The sequence below is a fragment of the Erithacus rubecula genome (genome assembly GCF_903797595.1).
Source record: "Erithacus rubecula genome assembly, contig: SUPER_Z_unloc_1, whole genome shotgun sequence".
Lineage (NCBI taxonomy): Eukaryota > Metazoa > Chordata > Aves > Passeriformes > Muscicapidae > Erithacus > Erithacus rubecula.
The window spans coordinates 137,675-159,511 of NW_027635590.1; the positions used below are offsets into that span (position 1 = coordinate 137,675).

The 21,837-nt window shown below is 38.8% G+C and overlaps 1 protein-coding gene across 6 annotated transcripts in view; it reads left to right on the forward strand.

Annotated features, from left to right (window-relative positions):
- The window catches only part of PIGG (phosphatidylinositol glycan anchor biosynthesis class G (EMM blood group)), an 82,308-nt gene that overhangs the window by 29,550 nt on the left and 30,921 nt on the right, over positions 1-21,837 (forward strand). For all 6 annotated transcript variants that reach the window (XR_013777219.1, XM_079330880.1, XM_079330882.1 and 3 more), the window contains 3 exons: positions 143-600; positions 7,542-7,733; positions 12,358-12,667. Coding sequence is in view for 5 of the 6 variants with exons in the window: in XM_079330880.1 (XP_079187006.1) it covers positions 143-600; positions 7,542-7,733; positions 12,358-12,667 (960 nt within the window). In the remaining variant the exon portion in view is untranslated. The remainder of the gene's footprint in view (positions 1-142; positions 601-7,541; positions 7,734-12,357; positions 12,668-21,837) is intronic.

Genomic DNA, 21,837 nt, shown 5'->3' on the forward strand with positions numbered 1-21,837 from the left:
ATTATTCTTTTATAAATTTTTGAAATTTGTTAAGATAGAAATAAGTTATTCTGCTATTTATTTTGTTTTCATTGCAGTAAATTGCTGTAAGCACACTGTGAATACTTTTTTTTTTTTGTCCTTTCTTTTTTTTTCTTTGCAGAGTCCTGTTGTGTCCAGTTCAAGTTGGTCAGAAATAGATGTGCTGATTCTGGCTGGAACTATTGGCCATGTGTTGAGTTTGGGGGCAAGCAGTTTTATAGAAGAGGAACATCAAACCTGGTATTTTCTTATCAATACACTTTGTTTGGTGTTGTGTCAGGAACTTTGTAGAAATAATTTTCTTCTGAAAGAATGTGACCCTCAACATAACACAAATGTGAAACAAAATTTTGATAGTATCGGGGAAACCTCTGAGTGCAAGAATATTGACATTCCAGCAGCAAGTAATTCAAAACTGGGTAAGGCCACCTCTTCATCAGAGTTGGTAAAAGGATCAGATAAGTGGATAAGCTTAGCAACCCCATGGATCATCCTTATTTGCTGTCGACTGCTTCGATCCTTGAATCAGACTGGTGTCCAGTGGGCTCATCGGCCAGATTTCGGACACTGGTTGACAAGGTGGGTATCTGATTTACTCTCACACTTTCTACCTTATTTGAAAATTAGTGCATGTTTTATTTGGTGAAATACGTATTTTTCCATATGGCCTCTGATCAGAAAGTGCTCTAAACATACAAAGCAGATAAATTATGAAGTGACATAAGAAATTTTTCATTGCTATTTCATGCAGGAGCAATTTCTTGTGTACTATCAATAATTTATAATCTTTGCCCTGCACCATGACTTATCTAATTAATGCCAATTATACATGATAGATTTATCAGAAGCAAAAAGTAAATATTTTACATGTGTAAGTCAACAGTGTCTGGTTTGAGAAATTAAAAATCACTTAATAGAATTAAACTCTTGAAATTAAGGCAGGAAGGTTCTGCATAATTCCAAACTTTATGAAGTCGCAGGAGAAGATGCCATACATATAATTTTTCCTTGTCTATCACATGCCTGTAATGTGTGAAGAAACTTTTTGAGTAACACGATAAACAAGAAAGGGAATTTTTTATGACTGAAAGTACATCAGAGAAGGACTTCTGCTTTTACTTATACCCTCAGTATTTTTGAGAACTGCAGTTATTATTCAATGATACTTGAACTGTCTCATATACTTCAGATAGGGGATGGAGAAGCAATACTTTTTGACTGTCAAGACAAGGTTTTGCTAACAGCAGATGAAGAGGCTCTACTGTGTACGATAAATATATTTCTTGCCAGTATCTTAGAACACATGGATGAAATGTCATTCATCATTCATTAAAAATGACATGAGCAAATAGACTAATATGAGACTTGGTATTTATTGGCAGCCTCACAGATGAAATGCTAATTGCAGTGACAGGCATGAGTGCTGAAAGACATGAGTTATGAGGGAATGTATTGCATTCTAGTGGTTGTTCTATACCAGAGTTTTCACCATGCATTTCTGCTCTAGAGGTGAGGAAATGAGGAAAAAATGTCATATTTCCTACATCAAGTCTATATGATAGATGACACACTCCTTCATTATGAGCTAAGCCAATGTGTGAGCAGGATGAGGTGTGATTTGGTGTGACTGTGCGGATTTTTGCAATTAATCCTGAATATTTGCAAAAGATTTATTTTCCCAATGGTGTCCTAAACCAGATTTTTTCTTCAGACTGTCAGGCCTTTTCTTTAGAGTGTTCTGGTGCCACAGGGCCATGAAACAAGGTCCTGATACTTCTGCAACTGAAAAATTTGGTTTGCTTTTACTCATGTGGTCCTCCAGAGATGTTATTTACTCTTGGAAATGTTACCAGACTTCTAAAAATTGTGTGTGCATGTGTAGACATAACTTTCAAAGATCCTGTATTGCTTTAGTGTGCTCCCACCTCTGATTTCATGGTGCTAAGTATGCCTAGAAAGCAGCAAAACCTTTTGTAGCCTTGGGCTCTGGAGGTCTCAAGGGGATAACTCAGGCAGAGTGTAGACTGCAGATAGACCAGGTGCTTCCTACTTTATAACTGAAGTGGGAAATCCTACATACCCAGCTCTAACAATAGTTGCCTGTCAGGAACTTCCAAGCAACCCACTCAGGTAACCCCTAGGCTTTTTACATCTGTTCTGGCTTACTCAGGTGTTTTTGTTGTTGTTTGTTGTTGTTGTTGTTGTTGTTGAGGAAGGAAAGGGGAGAAGGGAGGGAGGAGTCTATTTTTGTGTTTGGCTTTTGTCCCTCTGAATTGGAATTCATGTGGATTTGAATATGTCTGTATCTTTCTTTGTACTCAGTAACTCCTAACTGGAACCGTGGTTGAATACAGGGTAAGAAATAACCTTCCTTCATCTTCTGGTAAGGCTCTTCTTATGCAGCTCCACATGCTGTTGGTTGCCTTTGCTCCAAGGCATGCATCACGGTGATTGTTGATTCAAGGTCCACCCAGAGTCTCCTCTGAAAAGATGGACAGCCCCCAGTCTATCCTGATATGTGTAGCTATTTCTTCCAAGGTGCAGGAGTTGTCTCTTCCCCCCATTGAACTTGGTAAGATCCCTGGTGGACAATTTCTCTGGGCTGTCAAGGGGCTTTTAAATATCAGCAGACCCACCTACTGTATCAACCACTCCTCCCAGTTTATGTTGTGTACAGACTTGCTGAGGGCTCTGCTCCATGCCCGGCTGATGAGAGAAGACATTGAACAGTTTCGGCCAACGCCCCAAGTGCCGGGGCTGACCGCTAGTGACTGCCCTCCAGGTGGATTTTGTGCTGCTAATGACAACTCCGTGAGACCAGCATTTGAGTGCTTTTCAGTCCACCTGACTGTCCACTTTTCTAGCATGAGATTGCCTATGGGAATGTTATGGGAGCTGGTGTTAAAAACCTTGTTAAAGCTCAGATAAACAACATCTGCTTTGTGCTCTTCCACAGAGTTTGTCTCATCACAAAAAATCTGTCAGGTTGATAAAGTATTCTCCTTCATAAAGCCATCACAACTCTATTATTAAAATTGTCTGCCCTTCAGTAAGGCTGAAGTACAGCAGCTAGATATCAAAATGTCAGAATTTTACAGGTGAGTTTCTTCCTCTGTTCCGTATCAAATTATGGCCTCACATTGAGTGTATTTGCTTAGGTCTTGAAGCAAGTAGAAGAGAAAAGATTCTACATCTATACGCTCAGGCTATGTCTGATTGTTTGGCTAAAATAGTATACTGTAGGAGCTTTTGCCATTCAAGGCAAGGAACTTGCTCGCTTTCTCCTGTATTTTACCTGTTCAACTGTCAGTGTGGTGAACTAAATCATTGCATATATGTGTCTAGAAAAATAACTCAAGATGGCATGGGAAACTCTTGGCTTTCAGTTGGATCACTTCTCACTCTGATTTACCATTAGTCTTCAAGGGCAAATGGGCTGGCTTAGTGATAGGAATTCAGGAAGGAAAGTGTATACAAGTCAGCACTGCTGTTGAAATTATTGTAAGAAGAGAATGTGGAAGTATCTGCATCTTTTGAAGGGCTGCAGATAAACAGTTTTTTCTTTCTGCTGTTGTCAAGTATTCCTTACAAAAACCCACTTGCCTTTCAAATCTAATTGAGAAGGAAGCAATGATTCCCTACCTCATGTTTTGGGAAGCTTAAAAAGATTATGCAGCAGTTCAGTGTTGTGCCATAGCAGGCTAAGAGGATGTGGACTAGGACTGCCACTGTCAAAATTCTGCCTTCTCCCTTTCGTTGGTGTGATTACTTCTGCTATGTTTAGAGGGCAAGTGAAAGAACAGAACCCTTGCAGCTGTGGCACAGGTTGGCTCACGCTGCTATGGAGCTGCATCTTGACTTCAAACAATGGAGCAATTTTCAGCCTAATAGGACATGCTGACATATACTTCAGTTGCAATATAGAGTTAAAAGATTAGTAATATTTGAAGTTATGACAGTTTTTGGACTTGAATGTGGGATGTCGTTGAGTGTGTGACTCTGTTATGTCTCACTGAACAAGCTTAACAAAGGTTAGTCAATGATGTAATGAAATCTTTACACATCCTGTGCTCTAAAGTGTCTGGGAATTCTTATTTGGCCACCATGCTTGCCATTTTCTGTGGTCGAAGGTTTTAATATCTTTGTTCCTTCTCCTTCACACGATAGTAGGGTTGTAGAGATGTCTGTTTCACCAGTGATTTGATCTGGATTGAGATGATGTGTTTTCCTCATAGCATGAATTAAAATTTGGCGATAAACTGAGTTGCATAAACCACTTACTCTTCTTCCCAAAATCCTTAATTAGCATTAGCAAAATAATTGCTAATCTATAAGGTTGATTGTTATTCTGCTTTTAATATTAGTTTAATTGGCATAATTATATCTTAACAGCATTTTTTTTTGCTAATAAGAATTTGGAACCTTACTTGGATCATGTGTGTCCTTGTTAGTTTGAGTTCGGGCTCCTCAGGCTTTTTCTAGCACACCTTCTATTTTGTCTCTAAGATAAACTAATGAACAAATGGCCCGCTTTTTTTGTTTCGCTGTATTGATCTTTTGGAAATCCGTGCTCATGCTTGGGCTAGAATTTTGCTTAACTAGACAGTGCTTAAGGGGCTTAGCATTTAAAACAGAGAGACTGTTGTCCAGATTTTCCTGTTTGATGTAAGCATCAAAACACAGAAATCTACCTGTAAAGTTTTATTTTGGCTACTCGGAATGCATTTGGCAGTGCTGAAATAAGGAAGATGTTCTTTGTTATTTGCAGGCAGACTGTGAAACATGAACAATACTTTGATGGGAAAAAGAGCAAAAGAAAATCAGACAGTAGAGGAAATGAAAGAAAACATGCATCTAAATCTGACTAGAAGTCAGGTTTTCTTTTTGTTTGGTTGGTATTCAGGTAGCTTAATTTGGCTGATAATCTTGGTGGATGCTCACACTTGAAAGGTGTCAGAGCTGCACATGGCAGTGACAAGAAGCATCAGCATGGGAAGATGCTAATATATTCTTTTAATAATGTACTTAACCATCCCCAAATGCCCTTCCTCTCAAAACTAACACACCTTGTGACTTCTGTGTATTTGGTTATAAAATGAAAGAAGCAATTTAAAAAGGCCTTATTCACTTAATCATGCACATTTACATTTTTTCACTCTACTTGTATTTGCAGTAAGGAGGTGAGGTCCAAAGCAGTGAAAGAAAATGTCTTCAACTTTGGTCTATTACCAGAAGAGTGAGTGTAGACCACAAGCTGTTACAGTAGGAACATAGAGCCAAAGTGCTCTTTTTTCTTTCCCTTCTCACCAGATTTTCTCTCAGGGAGCTTGGTTCTTCACTTTCAGTTTTGTGGTTTGTGCAAAACCCAGGACATGGCAGCTGAAATAGTTTGAAATACATGAAGCTTGTTTGTGCTTGTATTTCTGAGCAGACTATCAAAACCGTTTAGAACTTTACTAAGTGACTGGACTCTGTGTTAAGCAACTACGATTTCCTTTCAAAATATGTGCTAATTACATGTACTTTTAGCTGCCTAACTGTAGGAGCCTTGACTGGAAAACCTTGAAACTGTAGGTGATTTGTGCTGACCTGACTTTGCTTGCTGTAAATACTTTAGTTGTTTCTTCAGCATATACTATGTACCACTTGAGTAGGATTTTTTTAACAGATTTGTTTGAGTCTAAAAAATTCCAAACAGAGATTGCAGAAGATTGTTACCAGAAAACCTGGACATGGAATATGTGTTAGTCCCTGTGCTAGCAGTCAAGAATGCAAACTCAATGTGCATTGAGTGTTTTAGATAAAGAGACAAAGTTGGTGAGGAGGGTGTGCTATTATTTATTGCTGATTTGTCTTGTTCTTATACAATCAGTAGCTAAGAAGAATATGACCTGAATGCTTAAAATATTATATAAATGCTAATTTGAAAGGTTTAGTGGCTACTAAATTAGTTAATTATGTTTTGATCATGAAGAAGGTGGTGCTTGCCTTATCTTCACAGGTTGCTACAGGAGCCCACTGTTACTGCTCTCTCTATGTGCAGAGGAAGAATAATTGGGATGAGAGACATCAAGACTACATTTTCTATTTCATAGTGTTCTAGATCTTATTCCTCTCACTTTTCTCCACTGGCTTTCAGAGAACAGTGCGTGTCTTGGGAGTCTTGTTAAGGTGTACAAACTACTTGACTGGTCCTGCATGCAGAACTAATGGGACAATTCATCTGCCTACAACCTTTTCTCCATGACTTTTCAAGCACAACAGCCAGAATAGCTGTTGGTCAAGCTTCTGACAAAGTGTATACTCTAAAAGTGTATACCGTAAAAGTGTATACTGTAAAGTAAACCTGTTTTAAGTAAAATAATTTTTATTAAATTAGAGATAAAACTGGAGTTTCATAAGTGTGATTGAATTCAATGCAGGTAACAACCCAGGCACACCATTAGCTTCCTGAAGTTAGTGATCTTTCATCATGGGATTTTGAGTTGTGGAAAACAGAAGATTGAGCCCGTAGCTCTCAAAATGTACATGATGTTCTTAACTGAAGGCAAATTTAACAGAAATAGTGGTTTTATATTGTTTGGGATACTGGGAATATTTTCAGTGGTCATGGGCTGGCAATTCTTGGACTACATTGGGCTTTCTGAAACTACGTGTTAAGGGATGGGTGCAGATCTTTGCCTTTCCCCATTGCATTTTGCAGTGCTAATTCCTACTATTGTAGATTTAAATATGTAGCACGGGCAGCATGCACAGTGAAATGCCCTTGATTCGGGAACAAGTGTTACCTATTTAGGGTGCAGGGCAACAAACAAACAAACAAGCGACATTTGTGATCTTCTTTGCCAGTGATGCAAATTTTGTGTCTATCTCTTGTATGTATTGACACAATAAAAGGTGCTATACTTGCATAAGGGAATCATATTGGGCTAATAAGTTTGTGTGTGTGTGTGTTTTTAACTATGTAAGTATATTTTTGGTCATTTTAGGTAGGTAATGTGTTCTATATGTAGTAGGATAGGTAATGTGTTTAAAATCAAACAAATACATATGTCATTATTTCAAAAGACAGTTCTAATCCTGTAGTGCAAAAGTCTTTTGTGTAGTGCTAGAAAATGAGATGCTGTAGTATAAGAAAAACATACTTTTTCAAAATGTGTAAGTAACAAAACCCTAGTTTAAAAGCAGTAGACTCTTTTTCATTATGCAATATCCAGCTCCATTTTTATATAATTTGCAGAATAACTAGCATATGGTGGAACACAATAATTACACTTTTAAATATGCATGCTTGAATAGAAAACCTCATTAATAAAACTGCTTTTCTAAAAATACAAAAATATTTTACCATACCTCTTGGAAAGTTCATAACAGATACCACTGCAGTGATTAATTTGGTGCTGCGTTAATTAATACAGTTTATTTAATACAGTGCTGTACCTAAGGCTTTATCAAATGTGTTTAGCACTAATTACTGTTTTAAAAGAGGGGTTTTTTTTGTTTTGTTTTTATTTTTCCAGCTCTGAACATAAATCTGAACTCTCCTTCTTGGCTGCAGTCTCCCTTCTTATGATCTTCTTTCTGGTTCAAAGAAGATGCTCCCTGGTTTCAAAAATTGCTATGGCCCTTGGGCTCCTGGGAGTCTACAGTTACCGGGCAGCTATTGGAAATGTCATATTTCCATGGCAACATGGTGGCAAAGATATTTCCAAGTAAGTTCATCAACAGATAAGTGACTTGTTTCTAGCAAGGTGTTGAACACTTTGGCTATCAGGGGATGAGGTGGACAGAATGTTCTAGGTTGGAATTGCATTCTTAGGAATAGAATTGGAGTTTGTAGGTGACCAGCATTGAATTTTTGTAGTGTGTGCCAAATTTTAAGATGCATAAAGTGTCTTTTGCTGTGACAGATGGGCAGCCAGTCAGATAAAAGTTAATATGAGGAAAATCTAGTAAGTTGTACTCTATATTTTTTGCTACAAAAAACTCCAAATGCAACTCTTTGTTTTAGATGGACTTGCCATATCTAGCACTGCACAAGCCAAGCTCATTTATCTACTTCGTAGTTTCAAAAGTGCTTAGTAGCTCCGAGTCCTTCTTTACCTTACTTTTCTTTTGCAGTTGAGTGTTCTATAACATGGACTTTCTAGAAGTAACCATGCCCTCTCAAGATCTTACCTGTGCAGGACAGTGCATAGTAAGGATTTTTAGTCTGATGCCAAGTTTCTTAAGAAACTAATCAGTGATTGTAAGGCAGTAACAGTGTTGTGGAAAACTTCCAGAGTCAGTGGGAACATGTGATGAGAAGTAGGAGATTATGAAAAAGAAGCTGTTGAAACCATTGTCTTTTGGATGCAATGAACTTTCTCTTGCACTCATTTTGAATTTTATATCAATACAAATACTATCGGAGCTTCTTAGTGAGGGGCCAGAGACTCACAAGATACACAGAAATGGACAAAGCCCTACAGCTTGAGGTCTTACAGCATAAAGAAGATCAGATTTGCTAACATGGCATATTTTACAAGAAGTATTTGGTTATATGTGTATCGGGATATATTTGCATGCATTCCAACTCTCCAAATATTGAAAATAATTCTAATTGTATACTAGTATTAAGTTACCATTATGTGTTAGTTCTGCTTCATGAGAATCCTGTGCAGGATTTGGCTCTATGCTTGAAACATGCCTCATATTTGAGTGTGATCTCTATTTTGTTTTGTGTTTCAGTAAAGCCTTGGAAAACAATACTATCCTTGCATCATGGTACAGAATATTAAATACAGTAACTGAGCCACAAATAAATTGTGATTACAGAAATAAGTGCAGTACTTGAATACTGAAGTCAAACATTTACTTGAAACTTGTTCATTCTGTAGTCAGCATATGAATCTCAATTATTTCAAGAGACAAAGCTTTTTGCATTATTTCTATTATTAAATAAATAGTAAACACAGTGATTTACTAAATTGTGTCAGAGCTTTATATAAAAACCGAGTGAACCTTCCATGGTACACTGTGGCACACAATTCCCTTATACACCACCATACAGTGGTGCCTGTTGTTTTGTGTAAAAACAAACCAGCAAACAATCCAAAATGACCTTGTGTCTGAGCCTGCCAGATCGGGACATTGTCTCTGTTGTAATACCTACCAGTGCACAGAACAGGCTGACTTAGGGCTTCCAGCATGATTCCTGGCAGTGGCCACTCACCTGCTAACATGTGGGCTTCTCAGTACTTCTAGGTACAAGGCCTAGTAGAGAGGCATGCTTTGTCTAAGATCACTGACTCATCAAACATTATCTTCAGCAAGGCTCCCAGTACAGCATGTCAAAAGAGATGGTAGACAAATCCTAGTGGATTTCAGATGATATGTTTATGCAGTGATACTAGTTTATCTTTATTAAATGGTTGATGTGATATGTGTGATAAAAGCCTGTTTAAAATACAACCAAAAAAACGTAGGACTTTAAATATGTCTAGAGGGATCTTTAGTGTATTCATGGAATTGCTCCAGATCCACGTGCAAGGTAGAGGTAGTTTTGTGTAATATGAGAAAAAGTTGTAGGCAGCCACTGCATTTTTTCATGTGTAGTGCATTCTTCTCTAAGATGGAGAAAATTTGCTCTTTTTACCACAGAGTTTGGTTTTTTTTTTTTTAATTGTAGTCTATGCAGTGAAAAAGGTAAGTATATAGTATACTAAAACAAACAAAATAATAATAGTGCATTTGCTGAGGAGCATTTTTCTAGTTTGAATCTCCATCAACTGGTTAATTCCAGTTTCACTCAATTTACTGAATAGGCAAATATCCCAATCTCTTTCTAAAGTTTTACATCTAAAGTAAATAAATGGTAATAATTACATCAGACATACCAGAGACCATGAAAAGAGGCACTGAATTTCTGCATTAGCCAAAAACGTAGGAATTCTCTAAACTTTACTGTTTTTTAGCTTTTTTTTTTCTTCCCCAAAGGAAAAACCCAATGAGTAATACAGAGCTTTTCCAAACGGCTGCTATTTAAGGGAATAAAGCAGCAAAGCCCTTTTGCATAGGCTGTTAGGTATAACTTTGAACGATTGAAAGGTAAATGACAGTGCACTGTATCCAGGCTTAGGAAAACTACATAACCATTGTGTCATTGTTTTGCCTTTCTTGATTTTGTACAAAAAGAAAATTGCATATTTAAATGCTCTTGCTTATTATTTTTCCTCTTGCTTTTTCTCTCCTGTATGTGAAAAGAAAGATTGAATTCAAGCTTATTTTCAAATAATTGGCTGAGAAGGAATGGGACCTTTCTAAGAAAAGAAAAATATTTATTTACAAAACTTACATTAGAAATTTTGACTAGTGGTGTTACATTGGTTACATGAATATAACTATAATTTTGCTATTTTTAGAGTCCTGGTCTAATACTCCATATACTGCTGAGTCCAATTGACTCAGGAATCCTCACTTCTGAGCGAATTATGTTAACTTTGTAGGAGACCATGCTCACTCATTACTCCTGTAATGAGAAGACTGATAGTATGAGATTGACTGGTGTAGCTGCACTCTGCTGTGCCTCAGACAAACAGACCTGACATCCATTTCATGAGAAGCCAGGGACCCCCCTGCCCCCAGCACCAGCCTGAAGGAAGAGACCTCCAGGATGGAGGGGAGTGAAAATGAGTTTCTGCAGGTGAAACCCCACCTGACCTGCCTCACCACCTCAAGTATGCAATCAAGACAAGGCCCTGGAATCTGAGAACCAGGGAAATGAGGACCAGGGAAAGGAAAATGTGGGTGAAGATCCGTCGAGGTTGATGAGGTTGTCATGACACAGCAGTTTATCCCCCACATCACAGCCTCCTCAGTGAAGAAAAAGAAGGGCAGTAGTCATTGGTGACTCCCTCTTGAGGGGAATGGAGGGTCTGATATGCCAAGTGGATCCACTCTAATAGGGAAGTGTGTTTCCTCTCTGGCACCTGGATAAGGGACATCACCAAGAAACTTCCCAGCCTGGTGCAGCCCACTGATCATTATCCACTGCTGGTTTTCCAGGTGGGTAAAAGACCAAGTCCCAACAAGAAGGGTGCAGGTGATCAAAAGGAACATCAGGGCCTTGGGGACAGCTGGTCAAGGGGTCTGGAGCACCAGCTGTGTTCTCTTCTACCAGTTTCATGGATTGATTGGGGCAAAAAACTGGAAAACCAAGCAGATGAACACTTGGCTTTGAAACTCATGTGACCAGCAGAGCAACCCCAGGCACCAGCACAGGCTGACCTGCTGGAAAGCAGCTCTGAGGAGAAGGACCTGGGGGTCCTGGTGGACAACAAGCTGTCCCTGAGGCAGCAGAGCGTCCTGGGGACCAAGAGACCAACGGGATCCTGGGGTGCATTAGGAAGAGCATTGCCTGCAGGTCGAGAGGGGTGATCCTGCCCCTCTGATGTGTCCTGGAGAGGCACATCTGGAGTGTTGTGTCCAGTTCTGGGCTCCTCAGGACAAGAGAGACAGGGAGCTCCTGGAGTGAGTTGAGAAGTGGTCTCTGAAAGTGGTTAGGGGGCTGGAGCATCTCTTTATAAGGAAAGGCTGAGGGAGCTGGGCCTGTTCACCCTTGAGAAGAGAATGACTGAGAGACAACCTCAGCAATGTCTCTGAAGGAAAGATGTCAGAACTCTTCTTCGATCCACGCTCTTCCTGGCAGTGCCAAGCAACAGGGCAAGAGACAATGGGCAGAAACTGATGCACCGGAAGCTCCACTTGAATATGAGGAAGAACTTCTTTACTGTGAGGGTGACCAGACACTGGAACAGGTTGCATGAACATGTTGTGGAATCTCCCTCACACGAGATATTCAAGAACTGTCTGGACACAATCCTGTGCAGTATACTCTAGGATGACATTGCTTGAGCCTTGAGCAGGAAGGTTGGACCAGACGACTTGCTGTAGTCCCTTTCAGTCTTAGTTTCTCAGGCCTTGCACTTTTAGAATAGCAGGTCACAATTTTTTAGCTTACTGGTTGTTGTTCTTGCCAGCTTTTTTGGACAACATGCTGTGTTTCATTCAGAAGTTGGCTTTCGCTAGAAATCAAGAGACAAATGAAATTATTGGTGGTGTGAAGATAGTGTAAGTTCTAATTACACTTACAACTTGCAATATACTTTTTTTTTTTTTTTTTTTGGTAATGGAATTGCTTAGGGATTTGAAAAATACTAGCCTTGGATTTAACCTGCTTGGTGGAATTGGTTGGTCTTGACCTCTCTTGAAAATCTCTGAAATAGGTATTAGTAAGTAACTAATCTTGCTGTTTTACTTATTTATTCATTTTTTTCAATTTTATTTTCTCTTTAGGGGGATTACTGAAGCTCGTTTTGTTTATGTCTTTGTTCTTGGCATAATCTTCACTGGCACTAAAGATTTATTAAAGTCGCAGGTTATTTCTGCAGAATCCAGCACGAAGAGCACGGGATTATGGGAAGTATATAGCGGATTGGTTCTACTAGCAGCTCTCCTATTTAGACCTCACAATTTACCAGTCTTGGTGTTTTGTTTGCTGATTCAAACAATGATGACAAAATATATTTGGATACCATTGAAATTTGATGCAGCACAGATTACCATCATGCACTACTGGTTTGGCCAAGCTTTCTTCTATTTTCAGGTAAGCTGAATATTTTCTCCACTGCAGAGGTGGGAGAGGGAATAGTTTTTCAAAGAAATTTTGTCCATTGTAAATCAAAATGCTAACTAAATATTACAGTGGAAGAATTTATTGAGTTCTCAGAAGGATTTAGTTTCTAAATGCTTTTTTGACATTTTGTTTTCAGAATCAGGGAAAGATGCATACCTTAGTGACTTTTTCTCAGTGTAGATTTCCAAAAGTGTTACAAGGATCAGATGCTTATACTAGGACTATTTTGGTCTGTTAATGGGCCTCGTAAGTACTTTTCAGATGGTAATTAATTTTAAAATGTCATCTGAGTTGATTAATACCTGTAAAAGGCAGGTGTCTTTTGTCACTGGTTCTTGAGGCTTACAGTAGGTCTGTATACTGTTTAAGACTGAAGGAAAATGCAGTTGCATATAACATCTCTTTTGAGAACCAGAACTAATTTTTTAGTACATCAAATGATATGTTCTTTCCTGAGGAGCCTTACTAAATTCTGTCACCTAGTTCTCTGTGTTGCAAATAAAAGTTGTAATTCCACAAAAGCTTTGCTTTGCATTGAAGCTGGAGAGGATCTGTCTACTTCCAGTATTGTTGGGACCTTAGTGTAGCAGGCTGTGTAAAGAGGGCATTTGTTAACCTGGGAATCAGATTTAAGAGATAGGGTTTACAAAATTTCAGTGTGGGACCTTGGTTGACTTTGCCTCTGAGGCATGGCTGGGGATGTTAAAACTCTGGTCCAGCTTAGGGTGCTTTAAATGCAGATTAAGGGTTGGCTTGACTGAGAGGAGTTTATGTCCAGATGGGAACTGCTGATGCAGGTAAGATCATCAGGATTCATCCCTTCCTACCCATTTTTCATGTTCAGAGGGCATAGCATGTCTGGGATGATTGGCTTTTGCATGTTTTGAATGTTACTCTTCAGACAGTCAGCTTTGATTACAGCCTTCTGAGAGCACCCCTTAATGCACCTGGCAAAATGCTGAAGACAGAGCCATCTCTGTACTGAGGTACCAAACAAAAACAATTGCCAGAAATCTAATGGTGCAGAGGCTGGCAAGAAAATGCTGGTCATGGAAAAGAGACTAATAAATAATAGTTCAGATTTTTTATAAAGCAGCAAATGGTTTATAAATGTTTTCAGTGATGCTGAATTCTTGGTACACATGGCTGAGAGTTTCACAGAACCATGAAATTGCAGGAGAGTTGAAGCTGGAAAATGCATCTGGAGATCATTTAGTCCAACCTGACCCCATGAAACAACAAGTCAAACAGACCAGGTTGATCTGAACTGTGTCCATTCCCTGTTTCAAATACCCAAAAGTGTGAAGACTCTGCAAGCTCTCTGAGCAGTTGGTCCGGCTTGGCCGCCCTAGCTAGTAAAAAAAGTTTTTTCTTATTTTAATCAGAACTTCTTGTATTTCTGTTTCTGTGTATTGCTTTTCATCCCTTTGCTAGTCACTATCAGGTGACTGAGAAAGTCACAGTCTGGCTACATTTTCTGTACTTTCCCATATCAGGTATTTATACACATTGTTATGATCCCTGCTGAGCTTTCTCCTCTTGAGAGTAAAAAAACTCAGAGAGTTGCTTGTATGACACGTGCTTTGTTCCCACCATCATCTGTCGTGCTTCAGTGGACTTTTTGTGGCACACCCATGGCTTTTTCATGGTGGCAAACCCAGAACTGGACCCAGGCAACCAAATGTGGATCTCACCACTGCTTATTAGAGAGAATGGAGATCTCCCTTAAACAGCTGGTGAGGCTCTCCCTTAATGGATGTTGTTGGTCTTTGCACAAAAAGGACAATGGCTGGGTGATCTCTTCCAGACTGCTTTCTATTTGATTAGTTCCCAGTGTGACCAAAGGGCATGAATTTATTCCTCCCCAAGTGCTGGGCAGGCATTTCCCTTTGGTGCACTTGATGAATTTCATGTCATTTCATTCCTTTAACCTGTCGAGGTGCCTCTGACAGCACCTCTGATGGCAGCAGATCCATCTGTTGTATCTACCACTCTCCCAGTTCTGTATTGTGTGCAGTCTTCTGAGAGAACTCTGTGTCCCACTGCCCAGGTCATTGGTAAAGATGTTAAACCATATCAGCCTCAGTGTCAATCCCTGTGTCTGATCACCAGTGACTGGCCTCCAGCTTGGACTTCCAGCTGCTGATGCTCCACATTTGATCAGTTTCAAGTCCACACGAGTGTCCAGTCTGGACTGCATCCATTTGTTTGCCTGAGATGATGCTTAAAAGTGCATGTGAGGTGAAAGTGCCTTAGATAAATGCAGCCCATATATCTTAGGCCAGTATGGCATGATGGAAAAGAAAACAGAAGCTTCTTTAAAGCAAGAGTTTTGGAAGTGTAATGTGACAGGTTAAATGTTGTATGTGTTGTGCTCTAAATGATGCCAAAAATATGGGATAAACTTTTCTGGAAGAATTTACATCAACTTTGAAGCAGCTAGAAACATCTGCCAGAAATGAGCTGTTAAAGCTATCAAGAACTTGATACATTTTGCATTTGACTGTGCTGCGTCAAAGGATATTTTTCTACACCAATATTTATGCAAGACCAACAGAAGATAACAGTTTCAGCTTTCTAGTGGTCTTACACTGGTGTTATGGGAAAGACCACTCTTTTTCATGATTAATGTTTTGCAGTTTCAGCTACCCTTGCAATTGAGTTTTTCTATTTTTTTGTTTTGTTTTTAGAAGACCGGAAGTAGTGATTTCCATTTTACTTGGCTACAAATTGTGTTTTTGCACCTCCTGCAGTTTCAGAGCATCTGCCTAGGCCCCATCACTCTGCTGGCAATTCTGACATTTCTTCTGGAAGAGTTTCCTTTGGAAATAATAACTTCCAGTATGATGCAGATTTCAGAAAACTTCAGGATATTTGAAAATTTAGTTCTGACAAGGAATTTCTTCCACATAGACAGGTTGCTGAGTCACAGCATCCAAATCTCATAAATGAGAAATTCTCTACTGCTCTCTTCTGAGCCAGATTTCTAGTTGGGTGTTTGTGCATCTCCCGTCACTGTAAGATCTGGAAAATGATCTAATCTGGGTGATAGTTGCTTATCAAAACTTCTGTTAGAAGCATAGCAAAGCTTTTTTCCTCATGTTGTTTCTCATGCTGCTTTGTATGAAGTAGAGCAGGTCCAGATAAGAAGCTGCCTTTTTGTGTCCCAAAGCTTTGAAAAAACTGTTTTGAGTTAGCAATGGCTAAGCAAAAATTTCAAAGAATTCTTAAGCTGTTTTAGCACAGGACCCTATAAAAATACATCAATTTCAGAAGAACATGCTAACAGTCTTCTAGAATTTTTTGGTGTGTCTGTCCACAAAAATTAAGGTATGTGCCTATTCACAATACCCAAGTCTGATTAAAATGATGAATTGTAATAGAACAGAAAGGATTTCCTATGTTGTCTCTCTCTTTAATTCTCTTTTTGCTTTTCTATTTTCAGAATGTCTTAGAAATGTTTCAGAAATAGAGAAATCAATTCTGCTAGTGAAAAAAAGAACTTTTAAGGGTCAAGACAGATGGAATTTTCTTTCCCAAACCCTCCCTCTCACTCCTTAGAGAATAAGTTTTTGGTTCTCTTTTAAAAAATGTTGTGAGTACATTTATATTAGTTGCCTTTTTAAGATGGAGATTAAGAGTTTGACCAAAATACCCATCTTGTTCTTTTATTCTCTGATGAAAAAACTTTTGAAGGTATGGAAAGAAACAAACTGTATCATACAAGGGTAAGAGGGCCTTTTTTTTTTTTTTTTTCTCCTTTCACACTTGAAGGCAGTTATCTGGTAGGCAGAATATTACCATGGAAGAGTAGAGTGGTTGAGCTGGTAGTTCATAAATTACAGAGGCTACAAAAGTGCCTCAAAATCTAATTAATGCTCTTTTCAATTTGTAAATTTCTCTCAAGTTTACTCTGAGAATAGCCTTTCCACTCTGGGTCCGTATTTCCAAGGAATGGAAGGAACTTCTTTCAGAAATTGTATGTAATTTCATGCCTCTTTTATGTTGTTTTTCTCAGTGTGGCATTCTGATCTGCATTATCTGGGAAAATCAAAAAGCTGGCAACATACAAAACCAAATTAATTTATTTTCTTAATGTATTTAAATACATTCTTCCCTTTCCTTTGAGTTCTGTCTAGAGTATGAATGACTTGTTGCAAAGGGAGAAGTGCTCGGTTTGTACAGCTTAAAATCAGGATTCAAATGTTTCTTTGGTTTATTAGTGACACATAATTAATGGACAACTATAACTGCTAGTCACTGAACTATAGATGCAGGAGCCATACCAGATATACAACAGGTCAATTTTTACCAATATTTATGCCATTTTGTGTACCTTATTTGAAAAAAAATCTATCCCCTGCACTGACTCACCCAAGCACGTGGAGGTAACCTCTCTCCTTCAGGTATGTTTTAATCTCTTCTCATGACAACACAGTTTTCCCTGTTTACTCACAATTCCTTTGATAAATGCAGACATTGTATTCCTTGAGTAAATTATGGAAGCTGGAACTCTGGATGGATCCATACTGGTTTAGTAATTATTTGAATAAGTCATTTGATCTTTTTCCTTTACCTTGAGGGAAAACCAGGAAGGTCTTTGCTTGGTGACAACTTTCAGATCCCTTCCTTACTTCTGTGCCTCCTAATAGTGTGACACCATTCTTACTGAGTACAGTTCACATGTCCCAGGTTTAGCAACTACCTGTCCTGTTCATGAACATCAGTGCTGAGTTCTTACATTTTGACTGATGTAGGAAAGGGTTGTGTTTCAGACAGAGCATGTATGGTTTGTTCTCAGATACTGAATAAACATTAAGGAAATATAGCTGGGCTGTTTCTGCTGGAGGAGTCCATCAAATTCTCACCTTCAGTATTGACCTCTGTTCAGTTTCCTCTTGGTAAAACAGTCACTTGTTTACTGCCTCAGGAGCAAGCAATATCTATGCTAGAATTCTAGGAGAGAGGTGTAAAGGAAGTACAACTGTATAATTAGTATGATGTCTACTGCTGGCATAGATTTAAATGTCTTCCTTGACTTTGTTTCTCTAAGTTTTGTGGTCAGTAGAGCTGTCACTATTAGACTGAGTCCAGAGTGGTTCTAGGGTTTTAATTTCCAGACAGGTATAAAGATCTAATGTAGCGTACAAAAAAATAGCAGGCTTATGGTTGAAATGCAAAAATTGAAAACCACTGAAATTTGTTGGTGATGTAGATCACATTGGATACTAAATTTAAACTGTCCTAGCTAAATGGAGCAGGAGAAGAGAAATATAAATGAAATATGGAATGCTTCCATCTGGAAATAGGAGAGAGGTTTAGAGAACTACTTCTTGCACATGTCTTGGTGTGATTATGAAGTAAATTAGACTTGCTCATGTTGCTGAGTCTTTATTAAGTCTTGGTAGACTATATGGTATATAATGACTGAAGCACTAACTCTGTCTTGCTGAGTATGGATTGTAAGTGATGGCCTTTTGAATATGGTAGTAAAAATAGCTTTGTTCAGGGTAGCATATTTAATGAATGAGGCACTATTCTTTCAAAAAAGTAATGTAGAGTCCTTTGAGACTTCTTGCAAGTATATCTGTGAAAATCCCAAGTGTACAGAATAAGCAAGGCTGACAGGAACGGATAGTACTTTTCATTTATCAGTTTTTATAGCTGATGAACAGGGGGGGAAAAAATAAAGTGCCTGGATGTGCAAGCTAATTTTTTGATTTTGAATGTAAGTAGGAAAAAAAATTTAAGGGTGAGTTGAAAACAAATGCCTTGATCTTACATTTGGTTTTGTATTCTACACTTCATCTGTGTCTGAACCCTGAATGCATCTCCTGTCTCACAGTTTAGTTAGCAGACTTCAGGGTCATGTCCTTGATTGAGAACAGGAGCTGATGGGAGAAAAGCAGAGGGAGGGGCCTGGTCTTCTTTCCATTCTGGTTGTGCTTTAATCTGATGCTTTACTGCCTGTGTTGTATCCCAGCAATGTAAGCAGGTATGTGTGTGCTTGTCTTTTTATCTGCCCTGGACCCGGTGGCTGAGCTTTCTGGCCTAATCTTGGACTTGCCTTTCCCTACAGACTTGCAGTCTCTGGGCTGCAGCTAGCCCTGATCACTGTCTCTTCATCCAGCCCTGACCTGGACGTGCCACTGAAGAGTACTGATTTACTGCTCTCACCTGCCTTGTTTTCACACTCATTTCCCATCTTACCTTCCTTTGCAGAACCAAAGGAAGTCACTTTCTGCTCTCTGGTAATTTGGATCTAAAAGGCAAATTTGTTAAACAGTTGTAAATTAAATAGGAAGACTATGTGCGATGTCACTTTTCCAGCATTTTAGCAGGATTTTTGTGAATAGTAAGCAGAGGAAAAGGTTGCTCACACAGGTTGTGCTGTCTTCATGCTTGGAGGGTTTTAGAGATTGTCTGGATAAAGTGCCATCTTATTAACGTGAAACTGTGTAAACCCAGTTTATTTTCTCATCTTGTTTAAGTATTTAAGGTCTTTGCTTTATTTATCACTTTGTGTGAATAGATGAAGTGAAACAAAGTTTAAAATGCTCCAGTATTATCAAAAATAGATTAAATTAATATATTTAATCAGAATACTACTTATATTATTGCAAGCCTGAGAACCTCCTGATGAATTATGCAATGAGCTTGAATAATTTATTTTCTCCTAAGCCACAACTCCTAAGAGTTGTCCACGTCTTATAACTCAGCAGTCATTTCCCAAAAGTATGTTGTATCTTTATCATTACTATTTTTCCTTAAAATGCAGTAAGAATAGAAATAAGTAACTTGTTTGTGCTCTCTTTAATTAACGAACTCCTAAAAAACTTATATTGTAGTAAATATTGCTAAAAATATTTTTGTTCCCTTGGATGAAAGCTCATAAATGAACAAAAATTCCATGTATTTATTTATTTATTAGTCCTTGTGGGGTTTTGTTGCCGTACTTAGAGCAGTATACCTGTGGAATGGGAGAAAGAAAATGCAGTTCCACTTTCTGGTGGTTTTTATCACTGGAGGAAACCAGAAGAGGTTTGTACATTTTTAGAATAATTTATATCTAATTCATCTCACCTTTAAGTTAAGAGATGGAGTGAATGACATTTTAAAGTGACTTCAACATTTCCTTGTTATAATTTCAAAATATAGTAGGATAATTTGTCTTGGAAAGAACTTCAGCAGTCTCACAGTTCAGTCCCATTTTCAGAACAGTGTCAGCTGTGAAGTCAAATGAGATGGCTCAGGGTCTTAAAATCTCTAAGATCTGTCTGGAAACAGCAGAACCTTTCTTGCAACCTTTTCTGAAATACTAGAGTGATATGTTAAAATAAAAGGAGGCACTTATTAATTGTATGGAGTATTAGAATTTATAGCTATGATAATTTAGTGTTAATACATGAATTTGTCTTGGAGAAAGATATCAAATGTGAAGCAAAAATGCTTCTTACTGCTCACTAGGGCTCTTCTGGTGTCCAGTAGTATCCATGAGGCTCAGCAGATTCATGGCAGGAGCAAGATGTTTGGACGTTTCACAGTGTGGTTGGAGTTGTGTGTGGATCCAAGTGTGTTCATCCTTGTCTACAGCTATGTTACTTTAAACAAAGTCAAAGACAGATGTGGGGAAGGACTTGAGGGGCTGACAAGGAGAACATGTTCCTTCCTCCAGGTTCCTTACTTGCCCTGACTACCTCCAAAAGGAAGTACACCTTTTTGCTTGCACTGGTTCTGCTGGACCAGCGGGATGTGCTGCAGCAGTGCACTTATTCTTGCTTCTTCTCACATGCAGTGGCATGGGCAATTGCCCCATATTGCCAAAGATGAGCCATGTGCATATGGATTAAACAGCACAAAGAGACCTTTCAGCTCCTCATGACATGAGCAGGAAGGATCTCCTGATGTCTCAGCTCTTCTACTCTGCACACATCATGCAGAGAAGGGGAATGAAAAATAAGTAGATGTGGTGGGTGAAAGACCTGCTGCTATACCCATCTATATCTGTTAAACCTGAGGAATAGCCTTATTTTACAGCTTTCTTTTCCAGTCTCATATTACAGGCTCTAGAGCACAGGTATTCTTTGTTTTTTTTTTAAAGCTGCTTGTCAGTAGTTGTGCTTTGCTTTACTCTTGGCCTTTCTGGACATTACACTAAATTCCTAACAGTGATTATACTGGTGCAGTGATTTACTACACTGGCACATGATGAAAGTCAAAATGAGGAAAACTAACAGTCATAAGTCAAGATTTTTCTACTTCATGATATCTCAGTAAAATCCGTACCATGCAACCCTCTGGCAGACTCAGGCTCCCCTTACATTCTGGAGTATCTTCATGGCAGGATTGATGGGAATGGTGACTATTTAGAATGAGCTCTAAATGGTTCCATCAACATAGATGCCTTTTTTTCTCTTAGATTTTAGAGCTGCCTCAGTAACAGGTTTTTATGCTGGTGCCTAGTTAGTTATGTACCTAAAATAGCTGCCTGTCTTTTGTGCTTCCCTGTGTGTTCTGGGCTTTGTGACAGAAGTGTGTATTTAATGACAGCACTTCCTTGCTGGGGTGACTTGCAGTTCAAGAGAATTGCAGTCACTAAGGTGATCTGGGGTCAGGTTTGAGGGAAATGGGAGCCACCACTCCTCATATGCTCTGCTGGGATTGAGTCTAAGGCGATTGGTGGTGGCAAGCCTTACATTAATGTTGTTCTGGGATTCTGTAAGTGGAAAAAGAGGGTTTGATGGCTGTTAGAATATCAGTGCTGTAGAAACCGATCCATTGCTCAAGGTACAGCAAGACTATCTTAGAGCTTTCTCATTCATCTGAGGAAACCTATCTCTGACCTGTTAATGTAAGAAATACTCTGCCTTAATCATAGGGAGTGTTTGTTACTTTAGGGGGTAAAGTTGGGTACTTTCGGATTTTCAGTGGAAAACACCGCCTTCAATTTTACACTATTTCTTGTTATTTAGTGGTCCTGGTCACTGGAAAAGAAAACTAGATAAACCATACTAGACTTTGACAGCTCTTGATACTTTAATTGCAGTATGTTCCTTCTGTTTTTCTCTTGGTAGGTTTAAATGCCTTTTATTGATGATTCAGGCTATCTAGACTGACTTCTGGTCTATTTCAATGCAATC